We start from the raw sequence: 21,410 nt of genomic DNA on the forward strand, positions 1-21,410 counted from the left end.
CCAGCTGTTGGACTGCATTAATATATAGCTAAAAATACCTTCGCTGCTTTTTGGTTTTCCATATTGCTTTCTCTTTTGAGAAAATGCTATTAATAGTTAAAGAAATTGTGTCTGGCAGAGTAAGTGGGTCACAAGCCATATAGTGAAAATGTGAAAGTTTCTGAACTCCTGATTTAGGCAACACATGTTTGCTAAACTCATTTCTGTTTCAATCATTTCTCTCTTTTACTATTTCCCTTTTTTTTTTTTTCCTCTGGATGTCTCATAGGAGCAGCTTGAGTCCTATCCTACACAGACTATGGAGAGCGTCAGCATAAGAGAGCATCTGTAAGCTTCTGTAAAGCAGGGAGTGTTCTTAATTAATTCCTCAGACACCCAGCAGCCTGAAACTGCCACCTTTATCTAACACCTGCTGCTCCCCTGCACGTCCACGACTGAGATGCCCAACTCCAGGCTATTACAGTTGTTCCCAATGGAAACATCTTCCCTTCAAATGAGTCCCACAGAAAGTGACAGGATTTGACTGCACAGAGTTCTGGCAAAAGTAGCCTCTGAGCAAAAGAAAAAGGCCAGCAGTTTTCACAGAGGATGACGTGAATATTCAGAGGTTTGCCTCCTCCTGCACAGAGTGAGCTCAGCACTTGAGAGGTAAAAAGAAGTCCAAGCAATGACAGGCTTACACTGCTGGTACTCTCACAGCAAGTCTGCCAGGCTGCATCCAGCATGCCAGTGTTGCACAGAGAAAAGGAAAGTGTGCATCAAAACATGTTTTCATCTTATCCAACTTGAGGGGGTGATTCTGTATTTAAACCATCCTGTAGGCATGTGCACACCCACAGACCACAGACAGACCACTCTTCATTTCTCATCATTAAGGAGAGATTCATTTGACTGGCAAAGAACAGGACAGGGGAAGTACATGAGTAAGCACAGCCTTCTGAGAAGAATGGCCTTATTTCTCCAGCTGCTGAGTAATATGACACAGGAGGATTTTTTATACCTCAGAAAATGTGAAATGAACACACAGCCAAACATTTACAAATGTGATACAGTTTGATCCAATCAGTGTTTTCTCACTATATTCAGATTTCTGTTAATCATTCATTTCATAATTTTTCTACTACGCTTGCTCAATACATTAAAACTATGCCACTCTAAACATTCAGTTTCACACAGAAAACTTCCACTGCTTCACTGAGGGATCACAACGCCAGTGGCTCACAGCTTGCCATCTCTGAAGAGAGAATTAATCCTATAACTAGGCTTTCCATCCTAAACTGCACTTACTTCAGAACTACAGTATGAAGTATCTTCCTATACTCATATCTCCCAACACATGGTCATCATGGAAAACACAGAACATTATCCATTTTCTCAAGGGAGTAAGATCTCTGCTAACTGCTGAGAAGGAATAGGAACATGTGTAGCACAGGGAACAGGAGAAACAGTATGGGAAAAGCCATGTATATTCCTCAGCCCATAGTCCAGAAAATCCTTCCAGCTAAATGAAATCTCAGTTCATCACAAAACATGCAATATGAAAAACTAGAAGAGCCGTGAGGAAATTAATAATATACATATACGAATAAGGATAGGAAAGGGTTGGGGCCTAACAAAAGGCAGGAATAAACAGGTACAGTGTAAACACCTGTACCTTAAAGAAGAGGTTCAGCAGAAACAAGTCTAAATGTGACTTCACCAAAAGCCTTACTGTCTTCAGTACTGCAGCAAGTTACCAACATGTTCAGGTATTTACAGGGAAAAAAAAAGGCGTCAGCACTGCAGCTGAAATGGCAGCTCACTTGACATACAGAATAAAGAAACTGCAATTTCAAAAGGCTTCTTTGTTATTTATAGATATGCACGCATACAAATTTTCTAACCTTAATCAGTATCTTTTCATAATGTCATTATAACCACATCACAGTAGGTGAATGACAAAAGATAAGCAAGGAGAAAAAACCTGTAAAAAGTCATTGACCAAATCACTGTTTATTAAAGAAATAAACGCAGTAATCAAAAAACAGTTTGAAAAGCACAAGCATTAGCTTGATCAAAACCAAACACAAATCCTTACCCGTGCATTCTTGTTCCTGGCTTCTCTCCTCGCTGCTTTCTCTCTCAGCCTTTTCTCCTAAAACAAATGAGAAAATCCACAGTTTTAAACAAAATTCCCAGCCTGTTTTTCTTCTAATAATTTAAGATTTTATTGGAAACACCGAGATATTTTTAGTGCACACAGATTATAATGGTGGAATTGATTCTAAACATTATTGATGAAAAATTATATACAAAAAGTTCTGATCGAGATATTATTTCCTATTCTTGTTCTTAAACGATATCAAAATGATTCAAATTCACTGAAACTCACTACTCTTGAAGGAAATAGACAAGTATTAACTTTATCAAAATACTTAACTGTATAAAACATGTTAGGTAAAAACTGCACCAAAAGATAAGTTTTCTAATTTCTCACTGTTTTAACACAGAACTCAATCTATTTAATGAGCAAAAATAATAATTTTCCCTACTTCAGAATTGCTGAAGACTGAAAGCTATAGCACATTCTCAATAGCTTTCTTATCTCCATTATTAAGTACATGTTACTGAAGAATTTTTGTTAGTAATTGCATCAATTCAGAAGCCAGAATAACATCAAGCTGCCTCCACCAAAGGCAAATGAGTAAAAAGCAATGATAAAACTCATTCAAAGCTGCCAGCCAGATTTCTAACATCCTGAAGCAGCCCAAATATTTAACATAACTGACAGTGATCACCCTGTTTCTCTCTTCTTTTTGTTACTTGGATTTGTTTATTTTTAAACCAACTGAAACATTATTTTATATGCTGTCAGGTCTTTGCAATTTAACATCATTTCAATTATCAATTTCATGAGGTAAGGACAGAAATTCAAGTAAGGGCACTTACATCAGTTAGGAAAAGACACCATTCCCTATCCCTATTCCCTGAGACCAACCTCATCTCCTTCTATGACTGGGTGACCAGTCTGGTAGATGAGGGAAGGGCTGTTGATGTAGTCTACCTAGACTTCAGCAAAGCCTTTGACACGGTCTCTCACAGGCTTCTGCTGGGGAAACTGGCTGCCCGTGGTCTGGACAGATATACACTTCTTTGGATAAGGAACTGGCTAGAGGGCCGTGCCCAACGGGTAGTGGTTAATGGAGTTAAGTCCAGCTGGCGACCCGTTATGAGTGGTGTCCCCCAGGGGTCGGTACTGGGGCCCATCGTATTTAATATATTTATTGACAGCCTAGATGAGGGCTTTGAGTGCACCCTCAGTAAGTTTGCAGATGACACCAAGTTGGGAGGTGGTGTGGATCTGCATGAGGGTAGGGAGGCCCTACAGAGTGATCTAGATAAGCTGGATAGCTGGGCTGAGATGAATGGGATGAGGTTCAACAAGGCCAAGTGTCGGGTCCTGCACTTTGGCCGCAATAACCCCAAGTAGCGTTACAGGCTTGGGGATGAGTGGCTGGATGATTGTGAAGAAGAAAGAGACCTGGGGATGTTGGTTGATGTGTGGCTGAACATGAGCCGACAGTGTGCCCAGGTGGCCAAGAGGGCCAATGGCATCCTGGCCTGCATTAGAAGTACTGTGGCCAGCAGGAGCAGGGAGGTGATCATCCCCCTCTACTCAGCACTGGTGAGGACGCACATCAAGTATTGTGTTCAGTTTTGGGCCTCTCACTACAAAAAAGACATGGAGGCCCTGGAGCGTGTCCAGAGAAGGGCAACGAAACTGGTGAAGGGTCTGGAGCACAAGGAGGAGTGACTGAAGGAGTTGGGATTGTTTAGTCTGGAGAAGAGGAGGCTTCGGGGAGACCTCATTGCACTCTACAACTTCCTGAAGAGAGGTTGGGATGAAGAGGGGTTTGGCCTCTTCTCCCAGGCAACGGACAGGACCCGAGGAGATGGCTGCAAGTTGTACCAGAGGAGGTTTAGGTTAGACATGAGGAAAAACATTTTCTCTCAGAGAGTGGTCAGGTATTGGAATGGCCTGCCCAGAAAGGTCATGGAGTCACCGTCCCTGGAAGTGTTCAAGAGGCATGAGGAGCTGAGAGATACGGTTTACTGCTTGTGGTAGCAGTAATAATGAGAAGACAGTTGGACTAGATGATCTTATAGGTTTTTTCCAACCTTGTGATTCTATGATTCTATTTTTCATTTGTCATAGAATCATTAAGGTTGAAAAAGACCAGTTAGTCCAAAATCAACCCACCCCACCATGCTCTCTAACCACGTCCCTCAGTGTCACTTCCACATGCTTCTTCAACACCTCCAGGGATGGTGACTCCACCACCTCCCTGGGCAGTCTGTTCCAATACCTCACCACTCTTTCTGAGAAGAAATGTTTCCTTATATCCAACTTGAACCACCCTTGGCATAGCACAAGACCATAAACTCTCAGCAACGTCAACAAAATTGGTTATTCAAATTTTTTTACACAAGCATAAAAAAGCTTATGTGATGCATCTCTCTCTGTTTCTTTGAGCAACGTAAGCTGTTCCTAGCACCAGCATGTAAGTCCGCATAAAACAGGATACTCCTTTAATATCAGCTCTGGGTCAACACGTCGGCCCAGAAAAGGCCGAAAACCATGTTATAGCATGAAACCACATTTCAGATCACTCTTGGGTATGATGAGAAAGCTCCAGCAGTTCTGGTGCTCTATCATTGCAATGAAAGAGCACACAGCATAAAATTAATGAGTAAGGTGATCTGGTCAGGAGCACAGATGCCACTGTCACTGCTAGCTGATTACACCCGTATTGAAGCTACAACTGCCCAGAGACCATGCATGGTAAAGGACACTGACGCAGAACACTCAGCTCTCTCTGGCCCGTGTTTCTTTTGGTCAGCACACATCCTCTTTTCCTGTGCTTTAATGCTGCACTATTAGTTCCCAAGAGACCTTCCCTTTGGTGCTCTTGAGGCTCTGGCATATATTTCTGCTGCAGTCACTTCTGCTCAGGATGGATAAAGGCTTACTCTGCCATATAATACCAGTGCCAAGTCAATTTCAATTTTCCAACACTACCACTAGTTTTACCAAAGCATACAGGAAGGTACTACCCAAAACTGCTTGGGAAAGTAGTATGGTTCACGTGTAGTGCTGAGAAAGGCAGAACAAAACTGCCAAGCTTTTCAAAATTGGTGTCTGAATTCAATTTCTATTGAGACATCTTTGTGGTACATGCCATTTTGTTTTTTTCCAATTGCCCAAACTACTGAAGCACTCCCAAAGTCTGTGTAAATCAACCTCTCTTCTCTAAATTAAAACTGAACAGATCAAAAGTTCATCCCCAGAAGCAGGCAGTGAAAAAACTGAATGAGGTTTGTGTATCTCTGCCTTACACAGTTCTCCAGTGCTGACACCTTTGTACACCAAAACCTCAATCCATCCAAACCTACCTGCCACTGCATTCAGCACATGGTATAAAACAAAACAAAAAAAAAAGACTTCACTGTAGTCAAACGTAACACAGCTCTCATTGTTTCAGCTGTTTCAGAACATGAAAAAACAGTCAATATTTTTATTTAAAGCCACAACAGTATCACATGGGCCAAAAGAAGCCACTGGGACCAGATGCCATCTGCTATGGACACAGTTAGTCTATTCGGCAACTAACCAGACCTGAGCACTCCAAGCACAAGCCCAGTCCATCTCTCAGCCCTCAGCGGCCAAAACAGATGAACCGAGCATTGCAGACTTATGTTGAAAAAAGAATCTTGTTTTCCAAGACCTCAAAATGGAGGTGCTGAGGACTGATTCACTTTGGTCTTACACATAATTAATGTGCCAGAAATTTTATATATATTTATATATCCTAATCAGGCTTAGGATATATACTAAAAAACAGTATTTGAGGAACTGTTTCATCCAGTAGTTTGGTGCTAGTCACTAACTGCTCTGAAGTTTAGACTACGTGTTTGTAGAACAACGGGATAGCAATTGTTCAAGTCATCTTCCAGAAGTGATTTGACATCTATAAAAATATACAAATATTCAAGCTTGCTATCATTATATGACCAATTTACTGATGTATGTTTACCCGAGTCTGAAAGCACTGCAATGAGTAGAACCAAAATTAACCATTTTTGTAACAAAACAAAAAGTCAGTTTCCATCCAGCTATTCGGATATTAATATAAGGATCTTTTACATACTCATATTTTCCAGGGACTATTACCACATTTACAAACCAATTTACCATTTATTAGTCAATATGTGTAAGTCCTGATTCTAGATTTTAAGAACATCTTCCAAATATCCCAAACCTTTACCATTAAAACCCAGCAACTTTTACTACCAACTTACTGTATACAAATTACACTCAATCACCTCTGCCAACCTAATTAAAACAAGAACAGGCAGCAGAATGCGACAGCGCCCAGATTGGTAAATGGCCAAGGTTAAAAAAGAAAGAGATGAAATGACTCCACTGGGATGAAAACGGCTCTGTTTGAATATACAGAAGCACAGAGAATGAAGATCTGGTTCCTCCTGAATTCCAGCAGTATGAAAGACAGCAGTAAATGCTTTTCCTTTCAAATATGAGCTAGGTATCTTTATGAAAGAGAAAAGAAGGGGAAAAAGTTGGAAACATTCAGTGAACGTTTTTTCATAATGCAGACTTCAGAAGAGACAAAAGGGAATTAGACAGGATGTTACCATGATCCAGAGGGAGTCTACATGATTCCCTTCCATGTCAAATTTGTATTCATTTCTGACCATTTTTACTTATACCTTTCTAATGATTTTACTGAGGTTTTCCACTTTCTCTCAATTCCTTTTTCTAAGTGCTTTAGTTGGGCAGTCTTTGTTCACTCGGGTCACCATTAGTCTCTTACTTTTCTGCTAAAACAGTGATCCTTTTCAAACTTTACTTTCAAAAAAGTGAAAGAGAATACAGAGCTAGAAAATAACCTACTAGATATTACAGTGCAGGATAAAGCTGTTTTTAAATTGAGTAGAACAGAAAATTTTAGATAGTGTCTTAACTACAGCCATAGGCTTAAGCCAATACAGTTGAAATTCCTGCTCAAGGGATTTACAAAGAGCACTGCAAAGACAGCTATGAAAGCAGAAGATTGACATAATGCCACAGAAGAGAAATATGCCAGACAGCACAATATACGTATGTCTCTAAAGAACAGTAAAGACAAAAAGATCTTAAAGGTGCAGAGGCTGGAATGAGAAGTACAAAAAAGAAAGCAGGAGAGGAGATAGGATCAATGCACCTGGCTACCACAGCACAGGCTGTAGGACTGTATCACCTTTTACTATAACATTCCTATCCTGGTTTAGAAAGAACTCTAGATTTAAAAACATTTCAGTGAAACTGCTGTTACCAAACTGAACTACTTATATTCGATTTTTAGCCCCTTCATCTCTTGACTGGTAGAAGGAGCTCGTGTTCAGGTCTCGATGTACGTACATCCTGATCATACCAACTCCGTTTTCTTTTCTAAGGTAAACAAAAGCAACTCCAGATGCCTCCCAGTATTTACGTCTATTTTCCCAAATATTCCATGAACAGGCATTTATATGAGATCCTACTATCTTTCTAACCACATTTCTCACTTCTGTTTGTACATTCAATGATTCCATTAGTCCTTCAGATCATGCCAGCAAAATCCCACTGCAATAGTTCACACTGACCTGGGCAACCAGAACACCACCCATATCTTTGTTTCTTAAGGCATCCATCTCTGATGGAGGAACTCACAGCCCTCACATTACATTCCAAAGTTCTTATTCTTATTTGCCCAAGGAGGTTGTGGATGCCCCATCCCTGGAGGCACTCAAGGCCAGGCTGGATGTGGCTTTGGTCTGGTGGTTGATGACCCTGCATGTAACAGGGGGTTGAGACTAGATGATCATTGTGGTCCTTTTCAATTCAGGCCATTCTATGATTCCTATAAACATGTTTGCAAACCTATTTTAAAACACAGTTTTCTCTGCTTGAGCCCAACTTAGCAAGAAAGCCTTCCTGCACTTTACTAAAAAAAATTCTTGAAACAGTACACTGAGAATCAGAAGCCACTGGTTTGTGAAGTTCCAACTGCTGAAATTTTGGTCTATTTAATTTGTGCTGCATTAATTGCATTTTTTTATTTAACTTATTAATCAAAATGCTCAAGTGAATAGCTTGTGGAAATGTCAATATATTTGTTAGATTTATTTACCAAAACAAATTCTGTTCTGATAAAATCACATATAAACACACATTTCACTACACTTACTTTCCACAAAGCCCCACTAGTTACTGATACTCTTTTAATTTCACTCTTTAGTAAGGAGCCTTAAGCCAGTCATTCTATTAGCCTCCTGTGGACTTCTTGCAGGCTAAATCACTAATTTATTATCCTTAAAAGTACCTGCATGGTAGTTCTCAATATCTTCCAGAATTCTCCTGCTGTTTCAAGATCCAATTGAAACCAACGTAAATAGTGTTACACAGCTCAGAGACCTTCCTGATCAGCTTTTAAAATTTTCCTGCAAATAATCAGTTTTCCCCACAGTTACACATCTAGCTAATGAGGACAGTCAGTAATTTCAGTGATCACAAGAATGAAAAGCGTTAGTCATCATCACATAGTCTGACATCAGCATCTGGCTTTCAACTAAACAAGAGTTACCATCAGTGAACCCTTCCACCTGTTCTGCATTCAAAGGGGCAAAGGAACCGGCTCTGTCCTAACAAGGAGGCAAAGCCACAGCTCACTTTGCTTCTAGTTCTAACATACAGAAAAGCTACATGCTGAACTCTGTCACTCACTTCACACTCCTGTTTCCTCTCCCACTACTGGATTTTAAAACAAACACTCGTGCCCTTTTTACTTACCCCTCAAGATACTAACAACACTTACTAAAAGGAAAAACTCTCATGTTCCACGTTTTCAGGTTGAGGTGAAAAAATTATTGACTAATAGCAGCCCTCTCTGTTTGGTGAAGCTCAGAATAAGTGAAAGATTCACATAAACACAGCGTACCAGCCGAGATATTTGATATATAAAGATATTTGATATATATGTATATTTGATAGATATTTAAAGAAAATTCCTGCAATTCTGAAAGCTTACAGGTTTTTTTCCACCCAGAGAGCCCCTTCTTTTTTGACCCTCTTCTTCCTACAGTTAATTGAAAGTTCAATTTAATTTGTCAAGGGGTTCGTCTGCAACATTTAATCTATAGGGATTGTTGTTCATGTATAGAAAGAATTTCTGCAATGTTCATACTCAGATTTACAAGAAACGAACTCCTGGTTTTGGTGGTGTACAGCAGTTTTACCAGCCTTACTGACCTTTTCTGCTTGCTTAGCTGCAGGCATGCAACAGCTTCACTCAAGACAACCAGTGCACCCTGTTTCATACCACTGCAGTTTAACCTGGCTGGCAGCTCAGCACTGCACAGCTATCTGCTCATTGCCCACTGCCCTTTGCCAGGGGGAGAGACAATGGGGAAAAAATAGAAGTTGTGGGCTGAGATAAAAAATATTCACTAAGTCAGAAAAGGAAGAAAAAAAGAAAAGAATAGTAATTATAATAATATAATGTATGTTTGTTCAACTTAAAAAAAAATAAAATTAAATGCTCATCAACTGCAGGTTTTGATCAAAAATTTTAACACTGCACTTAAAACAACTGATTCTTTACCTACTGATGCTACACTTCAGAGCTACTGATCTATTAACTCTAACAGCTGAGGTCACGGTGTCCAGCACAACAGCTTCCAGAAATGGCTGAGATTCAGAGCAATGTCACTCTGCAGACTAAAAAACTCTAGCTGCATTTGCTAATAAAGCTTTGCTGGTTGATAGCAGTACCAGATTTCATTTTTTAGTATTTACTATCAGCTGTTACTTTAGTAGGAGTTATTTTAGAGACTCAGAGTCAAATGTGCTACAGAAAATGTACAAACAGCTGCTCAGAATTTCACAGCATCTCTTACATACTGGCATCATCCTATCCAAAAGCTGGTTTCTGCCCAGATTTTAAAGCACAGATGTGCTCTGAAATGCGACTTTGTATATCTCACCATGGTATCCCACATTTGTTTCTCTCAGAAGAGTTCACACCAGCTCTGTGCTACTTACATGCAAAAGTTGTTTGTTTTTTTTTAACTGCTCAGCTTGCAAGCAACTTGGGATCTGAAAATCCTGCTCTAATAAACACACCAGCAGCCCGCACAGCAAGATTAATCTTCTATACACAATCAGCATGCACACGAGCCAACACAAACAAATCATGTCCTCTTCCACAGCGGTTTTGCTCTGCATAGGTGGATAGAATAAAAACTAGAAATCAGTGAGAACTATTTATTATTTTAATAAGTTAAAAATAAACAGAGTGAGGGAGAGCAGAATACACACAGAATTAGAAAATTTTATTTCAGCAGTCAGTTGTTTGGCCATTGCTACATTTTATTTTTCTTTTTAACTGCATATTTAAATGTGCTTTAATATTTGTTTAGTAATAGAGATTAGGAAATCATCTACATGCAAACAGTGGCCCAACCACCAAAACAACACTCCCAGCTGAAAGATAAAACTGAACATAACAGATGTTGAGTATTATTTTCAGCCAAGGATAAAAAAAAATATTATGTAGTGTACAAAATTGGTCACTGCTGAATACACAAATTTAAATACCTTCAGGGAAAAGAGGAAAAGCTTTTTTATGCCTTTGGTGATTGATTTTTATTTTGATCGGTTTACATTTGGGTTTAGATATCTATTAAATAATCTCTTTAAACAACAAAGGTAACAATGTAAAAACCTCATCTGTACAACTGATGCTTATTTATGAGGCAGGGAAAATGAAACACAAGTATAGAATGAACTGTTTAAGACAGCATAGGAAAAGTGTGAAAGCGTGGCAACAAAAGCATGTGAAAGACAGCATAATGGCAATCTTAAACATTAAGCAAGCAGTGGAGAAGGACTTAGAGGTAAATACAGAATGCATCCTCATTTAAAGAAAATAATAATAATAACTGGCAGAAATTGACCCTTAAAGGGCACTGTTAGAACAAAGCCAATACATGACACTGGTTGAAAGAAACGAAAATGATTCCTTTCTCATCTAACATCTGAGCAAACCAAACGTTTTCAAGACAGACATTTTCTTAACAAGATGTTAAGTACTTTCAACAGGCCATCTGGTTTGAACATACATACCCTTAACAAATGTATACAAATATATACATACAGATTGCTTCTAACAAATAGGTTTCCAAAGAGAAAGAGATATTAAATTCAGCTAATTAATATACAGAGGCAGTACAGTAAGATTCCTTGTTGTGTGCAAACTGCAGTCTGAGTCAGACTCAGAACACACACAAGTGAAGCCAGTTGAAGCCTCACTTTCTCCTCCACTCTGCAGGTGCCCATTCTGGCTCTCCCTCCTGTGAGTGGCACTGGCACACACCTCATCAGGGCGTACACAAACCTGTTACTCCGTTATTTCAGTTCCTGCTTTGTCACTTCAGCAAGATGGGGCCAGAAACTTTGATTTTGCAGGAGAATTAGTAAAAATCACACGGTACTTCAGTTTTAAGTGCAGCCCATCCAGTTTTCAAAGCGGAAAGAAAAAAAAAAGGAAAACACAAGCAATGAGCACAGTGAGACCAAACAGATTCTGGTGCTCAGACTTGCCAAGGATGGCTGTCAGTCCACCAAGCAGCATCCAGCCTCCTTATCTTAACAGCTCTGCACCCAGGATGGAACAGCAGCAGCACCAGCATACAACAGCAATGGAAGTGCTCAGACAGGCTGTCTAACAAAGTAATCCTCTCCTGATTCATTTCTACACATCTCTCTATCTCTAATGCTTCTCTTTGAGCTCCTCACAGCTGCTGTCCTCCTCCCTCTATATTCTGCACCTACACCAGCATGCTCCTTACAGGTGAGAGCAGTGTTATCTCCCCACAGCACCAAACCAACCACACAACCACGCCATGACCTGACACACTACTGTTCACCAGAAAGGACATCCTGGTGCTTTACCTAACGGGGAGCTTAACAACATTACTTCCTTTGAAATACAATGCACTCGCTCTTCTAACTAGTGATCTAACACAGTGATTGGATTTCCCACTCTAAATACTATTGTTCATGGGTTCTTTTATTTTCCAGCATAATGAATGGTTTGTACTGCCTCAAATCTGTATTTCCCTTTACTAGGTTGGATGGAGCCCTGGGCAGCCTCAGATGGTGGGTGGCAGCCCTGCCCATGGCAGGGGATTGCGACTGGGTGGACTTTAAGGTCCCTTCCAGCCTAAGTCATTACATGATTCTACAATACCAAACACATCCAAATCATAAACTTCCTGTCATGAACAGAAGTCATTTGCAAAAGCGAATCAGAAGGAGACAAAGTCTGGTAGGGGGCTACAAAAGGTCAGCTAGAAAAGGGGAAAAGTACAAGGAATTCTCCCTGAGAACTTTTCCACCTGGGAAATGTACAGTCAGCACACAGGGCTGGGGCTGGAGGTAGAGCCAGTGGCTGCAGCATTAGCCAGCAGATAAGCCCGAAGGAGTGCAGCAAGACATGGGATGCACAGTGGAGGGATGATCACTGCACACACCAGTTGACATCCCAACTAATTGATGCAATCATTCTCCTGCAAGTTAAAAAACCACCAGCATTACTGCTTTTAAAAATAAATTCACAGCCAAACATTTGGCTAATTACATGATAAAAAGAAGAAGTAAACTTATATCTCATTTTCAATTTTAAAAAATTCTAGGCAACATCATCACACATGACATCTGGGTTTCGTTACCAGTCCACAATACTTCAAAAATGAGTTTTAACAGAAAGTCATTCATTACATTCACTGGGGAAGCACACTCCTGAATCCGCAAGTTTCTATCCTATCAAAACCTTTCCCTAAGTTACACTCAGTTCCTGCGGTATCAGGCCCCTAAGGACGACCGTAGCTTGCTTGCAATACCACTCAGCTCAGGGAAATGATGCCTTTTAGCCATCTTCTAGTGTTGATCATCTCAAGTTCATAGCATATTGTACTTGCTAGAAAGGAAGGAAAAAATGAGGCTTCTATTCATTTTTCCTTCAGCACCCAGTTGAAAGAAAGAGATGTTATTAAAAAGCAAGACTAATCCCCCTCTGCCAGTGTTTTCATCCTAACAACAGCGCTTTTTCAGTTGAAAACTTGAAAAATGGAGTGCAAAAACATCTCCTGAATACTTTATTCACTTCTCCTTTTATTGTTGTTGATAACATTTTACACGTTTCAAAAAGGAGCTCAAATTCATACCTCTCTCTGTGCTGTCATCAGATTTCCCTTAATGCAGAATTCTTTCCACATCATCCCCATCGGTGCTACTGCCCTTTCCCTTGTGGTCAACTGCTAAAATTCACTCTGCTTCCAAAATTTCAATAAGAATTAATTACGTTACAATTATACCTCAGGTTTTTATTTATTTTTACCCATCACATTTTCAATTTTCCCCCATTTGCAAAGGAAACAGAGGATAACAGAATATGAATCTCTTGAAGGAAACCTAATTATAGCGTAGATGCTTTGCAAGTTTGCACACGCCTTAAGGCACTGCAACACACATCTCATCTAATCCAAGAATCTCATGAATGCACCAAAACGTATTTCTGATCATACTGAAAACTGTGCTCATTTAAATGACATTCACAAATGGATTTAAAAGCGATGGCCTGTGGATACTTTCTGAGTAGGTCTGCTATTCATCAGAAAGGATTTTGCGAGGAAAGTTCATATTAAGCTGACAGGCCATATTCACCTCAAAAGTTAATAATAAAAGAAGTTATTTCATGAAAGTTTTGATTTTAAGAAGTTCCATTTTTTTCCTCAAGACCTTTCATCATCGAGATTATTCAAAAGAAACCACAAAAAGAAGGATTTTCAATGGAGGAAGACCTATAAAATGACACTTTTTTAAAAAGTTAAAAGCAATGTTTTCGTAAGTCCACCCACAATCTAAATTAAAACACGAATGCACACGCGGGACACAAAAAACTTGTTGAAACAAAGCAATATTAGTACAGCCCTCCCCAAGCTGTGCTGATATTCTCAGCCATCCTTTTAAGGCCGAGGCAGACATTCCACTTCAGAGGCCCTTTGATGTCTGGATTACTGAGGTACTCAGCCAGGGTAAGGACTGCTGCACTTGCTTTATACAAAACCAAAATGCATTTGAGCTCTAGAGCTTTTCCCACCCACCTAAATAATACTTTTAATAGATGCAACACGTTCCAAAACATGATTTAAAGGATGGAATGGAAACTGCCAAATACACGGAACAGAAAATTACAGCAATCCCCAGGAGCAGCAGGAAGTAAGGAATTAAGAGGAGATCCAAACCAACACACATCCCTGAGGTGCTGCAGGGCTGCCAGGCTGGATGGGGCGTGGGGCAGCTCAGCTGATGGATGGCTGCCCTGCCCACAGCACAGGGTTGGGACTGGGTGGGCTTGAAGGTCCCCTCCAACTATTCTATGGTTCTTTGATCTAGATTTGTCATTTTTGATATTTTGACATATGCTATTTATTTTTTATTGGATTAGCATGAACAAGATATAGTTTTCAGGCCACATTCAGTAGGTTAGGTATAATGAAATCAAACCTACAGCTCATAAAAAATACTAATATTAAAGAATCCATTTTTGGCAGCAGTATTCATATATGTACGTAGGTATGCTATATCTTCAGGTTTCATAAATAAAATCTATTATTCCACCAAAGTGCTGTCTAACACAATGTCTCCTAATGTTATACCCAAAATGGGGACTCAAGGTACAGACAAGTTTTTTGCACATAACAAACATTTAAAGGTCAGTACACCACATATAGAAACTGATCTTTACGGTCCAAATTCTTATATTAAGAATATACTATTTTTAAAAAGCTAAACTTTTTTTTTTTCCTCTCATCAACCACAGGTGTGTTAATATACTCAAAATAGCAGCAAATTTTAACAGTATCTTCATTCTGGTAACTGTATATAAAGCTGCAGATAGTGGCTTCAATAACAAGATTCAAACAAATCCAAATTTGAGTGCTAATGGCATGCTTCCTAACAACCACGCTCACCACCATGTCTGAGACCAAAAACATGCATACAATGGAACTTCTAATAGGACATTCAGAGAATGACCAGGCATCTGATCAGGCTTGTCCAGCACAGCCATGATGCAGTTCTGCTTCCCTAGGGTCACCGAGATTGTCGTCAAAGATCCAGACTCAGCAAAGTATCTGCTGTTAACTGATGTTAACTTTTAGGGAGGGAAATTTTATGAGACAAGTGAACTTTTTAGACACTACTGGGTAGGTAAAGTGAGAGCGGCCATGTAATTCCTTTTTATTGTCAGGCAGCCTGAATTTCAAATAATGAGGTTTTCCTTAATCCAGCCTTAGACATCCTTAAAAAACCCTGCCTGTTCCCTAGCACTCTTTATGTAATCCATGCCCCACTGATAGTGCAGTAAGTTCCAAAAAAGTAACAGTGACAAACCAATGGCTGAAAGTAGATACACTGATATTCTCATCTAGCTATAATCTCTAAATTATACCATGGCACTTCTCCATACTGTGTCAGTTTAACCAATTATACAATTTCTATGCAGAAAAATTTGAATAATATCCGCCCCATACAACAACAATGTAGCCCCTTAATGGCACACTAGAAGAGTGACTCTTCTGATCCCCGACTAGCTTAATATGACCCAAGAGAAGGGAGACCCTGCTTGCCTCTGCTTACACACCAACAGGACTTGACATATTTTCCCAACTATTACAACTACTTCCTAAGCAGCAACAGCTTGCAGTCAGGGAACGCCGACATAAAGCATATCTTGTAAAAACAGCAACAAAAGTACACTCCATCTGTGCTACTTTACCTTAAAGAACCTCTATTATTTTTGTCTAAAATTAATTGGCATCTCAAACTTGAATGCTTTCTAAAGTGAGGGTGGAAGATCATCTTCAACCACAAGAGTGGTGAGATAGCAGGGAAGCAAATGAGAGTCTAACAAAGGGAATTCAGAATTCCGTCTATCTGCTTTCCAGCCCCTTTCAATTTCATCTTTTTAAATATGGGAAAGTAAAAAAACTGAGGATACCAAACATTTTGTTAGATCACTTTAAAAATTAAATGACAATCAGGAAACTGAATGCTATGTCATGTACAAAGGGTTTACCATAAGGAACATTTTTTACTTCTCACTGTTAAACCACAAATAAAAACTCAATGTGCAAGCAATGCTTGAATGCAGCTCTTAAAACTGAAGACACATTTCACAATCCCTCCATCAGAAGATTTCTTTAAAAAATATTTTTCTTTCTGTCATAACATCTTTTTTCCATTTTTTTTTCCTTTTCATTTCTTTTCCTAAAGAATAATACCTAAGTGTAATGTGAAAAACTTTTATGTAGTAAGGCACATTTGAGAAACTTGTCACTTTCCATAATTACAAAAAAACCCACCATTCTACATTTATGGTGCGGCGTATTCTGCTCATTTTATTTGTCTGGCTTTCAAAAGGAGGCATTCTCTCTCTCCATCTCCACAGGTGAAATATTGTTTTTCTAAATGCAAGTGACTATCTGATCAATGTTATTTGTTCTCCTTGGCGCTATGGAGACGAAGATGAGCTAACGGACCAGTTGATGAAGCATTAAATCATTAGCGTCTAGCACCAAACATAAAACAGCATCATTCAAAGTATATGAATTTGACAGTAAATGGCAGATTGACTGTGAAGTCATATATCAGTCTCTCCTTGTTTTTCAAGCTGCATCTTTGAATTCTAATTCCTTTAAAATTCACTATAATTTTATCTTTACTGTGGACAACAGATTATTTCTTTGCAGCTATTCTTAAATGTAATGCTGCACTAATGAAGAACGAGGTGAGATTTTTCTAGATCTCATGATTTCAAAAGGATTACAGTGGCAGATTTTCAAGTTAAATGTGTGAAGTATGCTTTGACTTCAGCTGGCATACTTCAGCACCCAAATGTAACTTGAAGATTCTGTAAATGCTCTCTGAACAGTTTTGTTCAAATGTAAGCCTTAACTGAGGCCAGAACATCCACCATCAATCATTAGTAGATAAAGGCAAACTGGATGGGCATTTGCAAAGCAGGGAAATAAAACAGCAACTTTTAATGCTTTGGAAATCAGAAGCCTTGAGTATAAATTAAGTCAATACTAAAATACAGTCCCACATCTCACATTTACCCATAATAATGGAAAAAAAAACAAACAAAACCAACCAAATAATAGTCTACATAACAATGACACAAAAAGTTAGCATTTACGCCTATCTGAAATGCATTACTGAATGTTGAGTCAGGGTAGTCTAGAAACACTGCATATTTTTTCAATCCCCCTTCTCCCTGTACAGTTGTATCGGGGAAAAAAAAACAACCAAACTTCTCCTTCCCTCCAAACAAACCCTTAAAACTATAAAATAACACTCCCACTAAACTCTTTCCAGATTTTAAAGCTGTAATCAAAGATGCATTGTTATAAACAACTGTTGTATAAGGCTTTGAGTTAATTAGCTATTCACAATGTCAGAACAGTCCTTCTGTGTCTTATGTAACACTGGAAATACCAATGTGTTTACATAAACCTGTGCTGCACCTATTTCGTAATATATTTAAGTATACTCCCTGAGCAATCAGTATCAAAGTATCTACTTCTGCACTTCAGCAACTGAAGAAGGAATTTACTTACCCTGTGTTTTTCCTTAATTTTCTTCCTGTATTCTTCTTTGTCAAATTTGTCTTCTTCCCGCAGTATCTCTCTCACTTTATCTAAGTTGATCCCATTGGCATCATCTTCTTCATCTGCTTTTGCCAAACTGGATTTTTGCACAGGTGGCCATTGCTGCACTAACTGAATTATACACGACAAGAAAAAACAATAGTTAGGAATGTTTCTTAACAATAAAGTTCTTATGTCCTAAGTAGTCCAATACATTATTTCCTGGACTAAACAAAGATTATCAAAGAATCATTAAGGTTGGAAAAGATCTCTAAGATTATCTAGTTCAACTGTCCACCCACCACCAATACTGCCCACTGAACCACGTCCCTAAGTGCTACATCTCTGCCACTGTTTGAACACCCCCAGGGACAGTGACTTCACCTCCTCCCTGGGCAGCCTGTGCCAGTGCTTCACCACTCTTTCTGAGAAGGAACTGTTCCTAATATCCAATCTGAAATCCAATCATTTGCAAAGAAAAAAATCAAAACTTTGTACAATATAAACTCAGATACCTTACTCAAAATCACATTCATTTAAAAATAAGTATTTGAAAACGAAAATCCTCATTACATCATTACTGTCCAATAGATTTACTTGAACTTTTTCCTATTTTTCAAAAATTTGTGGAAAAAAAACACATTACTTGTGCCTAATGGTACATTTTGGGAGATTTACATTTGCTTTCAAAAAACGACTCTCCAAAATACATGCAGCAGAACAGAACAGCAATGAATTTAAATAGTATGTTTTTAAGTAAATAGTTAATATTCCAACATATTAATAGAGAGAAGAATGAGAAAAGACTACATCACAAAGTACATAAGAAATCATAACTGCAGTTCTGTATTTTTAGGGAAGTGAGGAGAGTAGATGTGGAGGCTTATACTGGTTGTTATATGAAAACTTGATTGGAAATCTTTTAAGATTAAAGTTTCACTTGTGAATGACGTGACAAAATTCAACATCATCTGAATATCTGAAACTCTAAACAAAAACTACATATTCATCAAAAAACACCCCCACCTATGACATACGAGCACATACCGTGCTCGAGAGGTGCACGAGAGGTGCAAGAATCATTCTTGCCTAATAAATTTAGAGAACTAACTCTTAAAAAATAAACCAAACGACAGAAAATACAGAATGTCTTTCAGATAGTTTATAAAAACAAAAACAAATGCCAAGGCATCTTTAGGGCTTCCTAACATGCACTGTTATCCACCAAGATGTCGGCAATCCCAATCTACTGTTTTCACTCATAAAATTGAGTTTTTGTGATTGTATTTGCTAAGAAGATGCATTTCTTAAAGGAAATTTATTTCTATTAAAGAGAAGTACACAGAGCAATAAAACTTCTAAGTGTAGCTTCTTACTGCCCAGTAAAAAAAAAGGAGAAACATCCATAGATGCGATGTTTGTTTCATTACATAAGTCATGTTCGTTGTGTACTTTCCTAACCATAATTCTTGTGCTAATTTTTACTCTACATCTTTTCTGCTTTGTTCCTCCAACACACGAAGCATTTGCATGTGTAATTTAAGAACAGAAAACTATTTTAGAATATCTAAAAATATCTGAGTGTCTGATTTCTAGTCAGTGGAGTAACTTCTAAAGCCTTTTAAATTGTGACTAATGCCATTATTTATATGGCTATGAAATTATTTCATTTGGTCACAAAAACAAATGAAGTACTTAAAATTGATCTACAGTTAACAATAATTACAAAAAAAACCACTACATTTTTCTCAGTGTTGGAAATGGAAAAACAATATACATATTTGAAGCTGTAAAATAAAATGTTAGAAAAGTTTATGAAGATCTCCTTGTGAGGTTATCACCACAACGAAACCCAACAGTGACTAGCAATCCGCAATCACTCCTTTCTGGACCAAATCAACACATTTTTCCAAGGGCTATGAAAAGATCCAATTATATCACTGGCAAATTTTGATACAATTTTACATCCACACCAATAGGAGGAAATTTGGTACTCCCTTGAGTTTTTAAACCATATTTTCAATCTAGAAACGGTGAATGTTGGAAAGAATATCACAGACTCCTAAGGTTTGTACATTAACTCAAGACTTAAGGAAGCTTTGGCAATTACCTATAAGAAAACAGCATTACATTTCTATAAGGAAAAGGTCAGTTCTGTATTCCATCCAACCTTGAAGACAATATGCAGAAACAAAGTACAGACAGGTACATGTACTAACGGTTCTTTTCCAAATAGCTTAACACATATAACTGTGAAACAACATTACTATACAACAACACCTCTCTCTGTTCCTCAGAGGAAGTGAATAGTTTTGCAAAACTTAAACCAATAATGAAAATGACACACTTCTGAAAATAATTTTTTATATACATACATATATATATAGACTATAAGCATTTTTTGTCTTTACAGAAACTACATATTCAGTTCCCACCCACCAATATGAAATTATTCCATATTATCTTACCTCTCCATCTTCAGTAAAAACTATTTTTGTGTTCACTTTAAATTTCTTCTTCAATATCTTTTTGGCTTCTTGGGTCTTAGTTGTTTTTTTCTTCATCTTTGAGTTTGATGCATTCTGCATAAAAGAATAAACACGATGTCTTAGGGGTTTTCTTTCAATGGGTGGGAGGGCATCACAAAATATATGCTCTGAACTTTCTTAAGAGCAATTAGACATATTAACATGTAATTGCCAAAAGGCACAAACGCAAGAATGATGCTTAGTGAACAGCAGCTAGCAGCCCTTTTCAGAATCCTCTTTTTCCATGCACGTGTTGTTTCATGAGGAACTCATTTATTCTGTTAGAAACTTAGCAAGCTTTAAATCCTACACACAGCCGGACACCAGACGAATCCAAACCCCATGAACCTTTCTGGGACAATGACACAATTCACCAGCTTATGTTGTCAGTGCTCAAGCCTCATCGCAGCAGAAATGCTGTATAACTGACTGAAGCCGTTAGTCACAACTGATCAGATCACTTTCACCTCACCTGTCACTAAGTGATCAAAGTAACACAGCAACTTGAGTAACATCTGCATCAATGAAAGGCAGAAACCTTCCTATTTTGTAACTCCTGGTCTGCAGTGTGGTGCGGTTGGAAGGTACAAAAAATGCTGAGGTTTTGGAAGTAGTCTGCAAAGGTGGGAGGACTATTTTAATTAACTTATTTTTCGATGCATTTTACAAAAGTAATGTCAGGTCCCCAGATGGCTCATAAGAGTTTCCAACATCCATCTCTGTGATGGTACAGCAGAACAGCACAGAACCAAAGAACACACAGATTCCTGGTCTATAACTCTTCTGCCAAGAAGTCAAAAGGCCATACCTATTCAGGCACCTAAAGGGATGCAACAAACAGAAGACATTTGAAACAACAGCTGCTACAGCAGCAAGTATTTTATATTTCCACTGGAATATGTGCAGAATGCTTAGGGGAAGACACACAACCCATCTTCATTCTGCAAAGACTTTCTTGCATAGTGGAGCACTGCAAAGTGACTTCCTGAAAACCAGTCTAAATTTCTGATAAGAAATAGAAAGTAGCTAAAGTACCAGAGAGAAAACAAAACCTGAGGAGGTCTCTCTCTCTCTTTCTTTTTTTTTTTT

At 38.5% G+C, this 21,410-nt stretch overlaps 1 protein-coding gene across 1 annotated transcript; it reads right to left on the bottom strand.

The window, feature by feature from the left end:
* Nucleotides 1-1,973: 1,973 nt before the first annotated feature.
* On the bottom strand, nucleotides 1,974-20,398 carry LOC100539591 (probable ATP-dependent RNA helicase DDX10). Its single transcript, XM_031552073.1, has 3 exons — nucleotides 20,262-20,398; nucleotides 17,764-17,925; nucleotides 1,974-2,134 (listed from the first exon to the last, which is right to left on the bottom strand). Exons 1-3 carry the CDS (start codon nucleotides 20,379-20,381, stop codon nucleotides 2,054-2,056), a joined length of 363 nt encoding a protein of 120 aa, XP_031407933.1. The 5' UTR covers nucleotides 20,382-20,398; the 3' UTR covers nucleotides 1,974-2,053.
* Nucleotides 20,399-21,410: the final 1,012 nt, after the last annotated feature.

This window comes from Meleagris gallopavo, chromosome 1 (assembly GCF_000146605.3).
Source record: "Meleagris gallopavo isolate NT-WF06-2002-E0010 breed Aviagen turkey brand Nicholas breeding stock chromosome 1, Turkey_5.1, whole genome shotgun sequence".
NCBI lineage: Eukaryota > Metazoa > Chordata > Aves > Galliformes > Phasianidae > Meleagris > Meleagris gallopavo.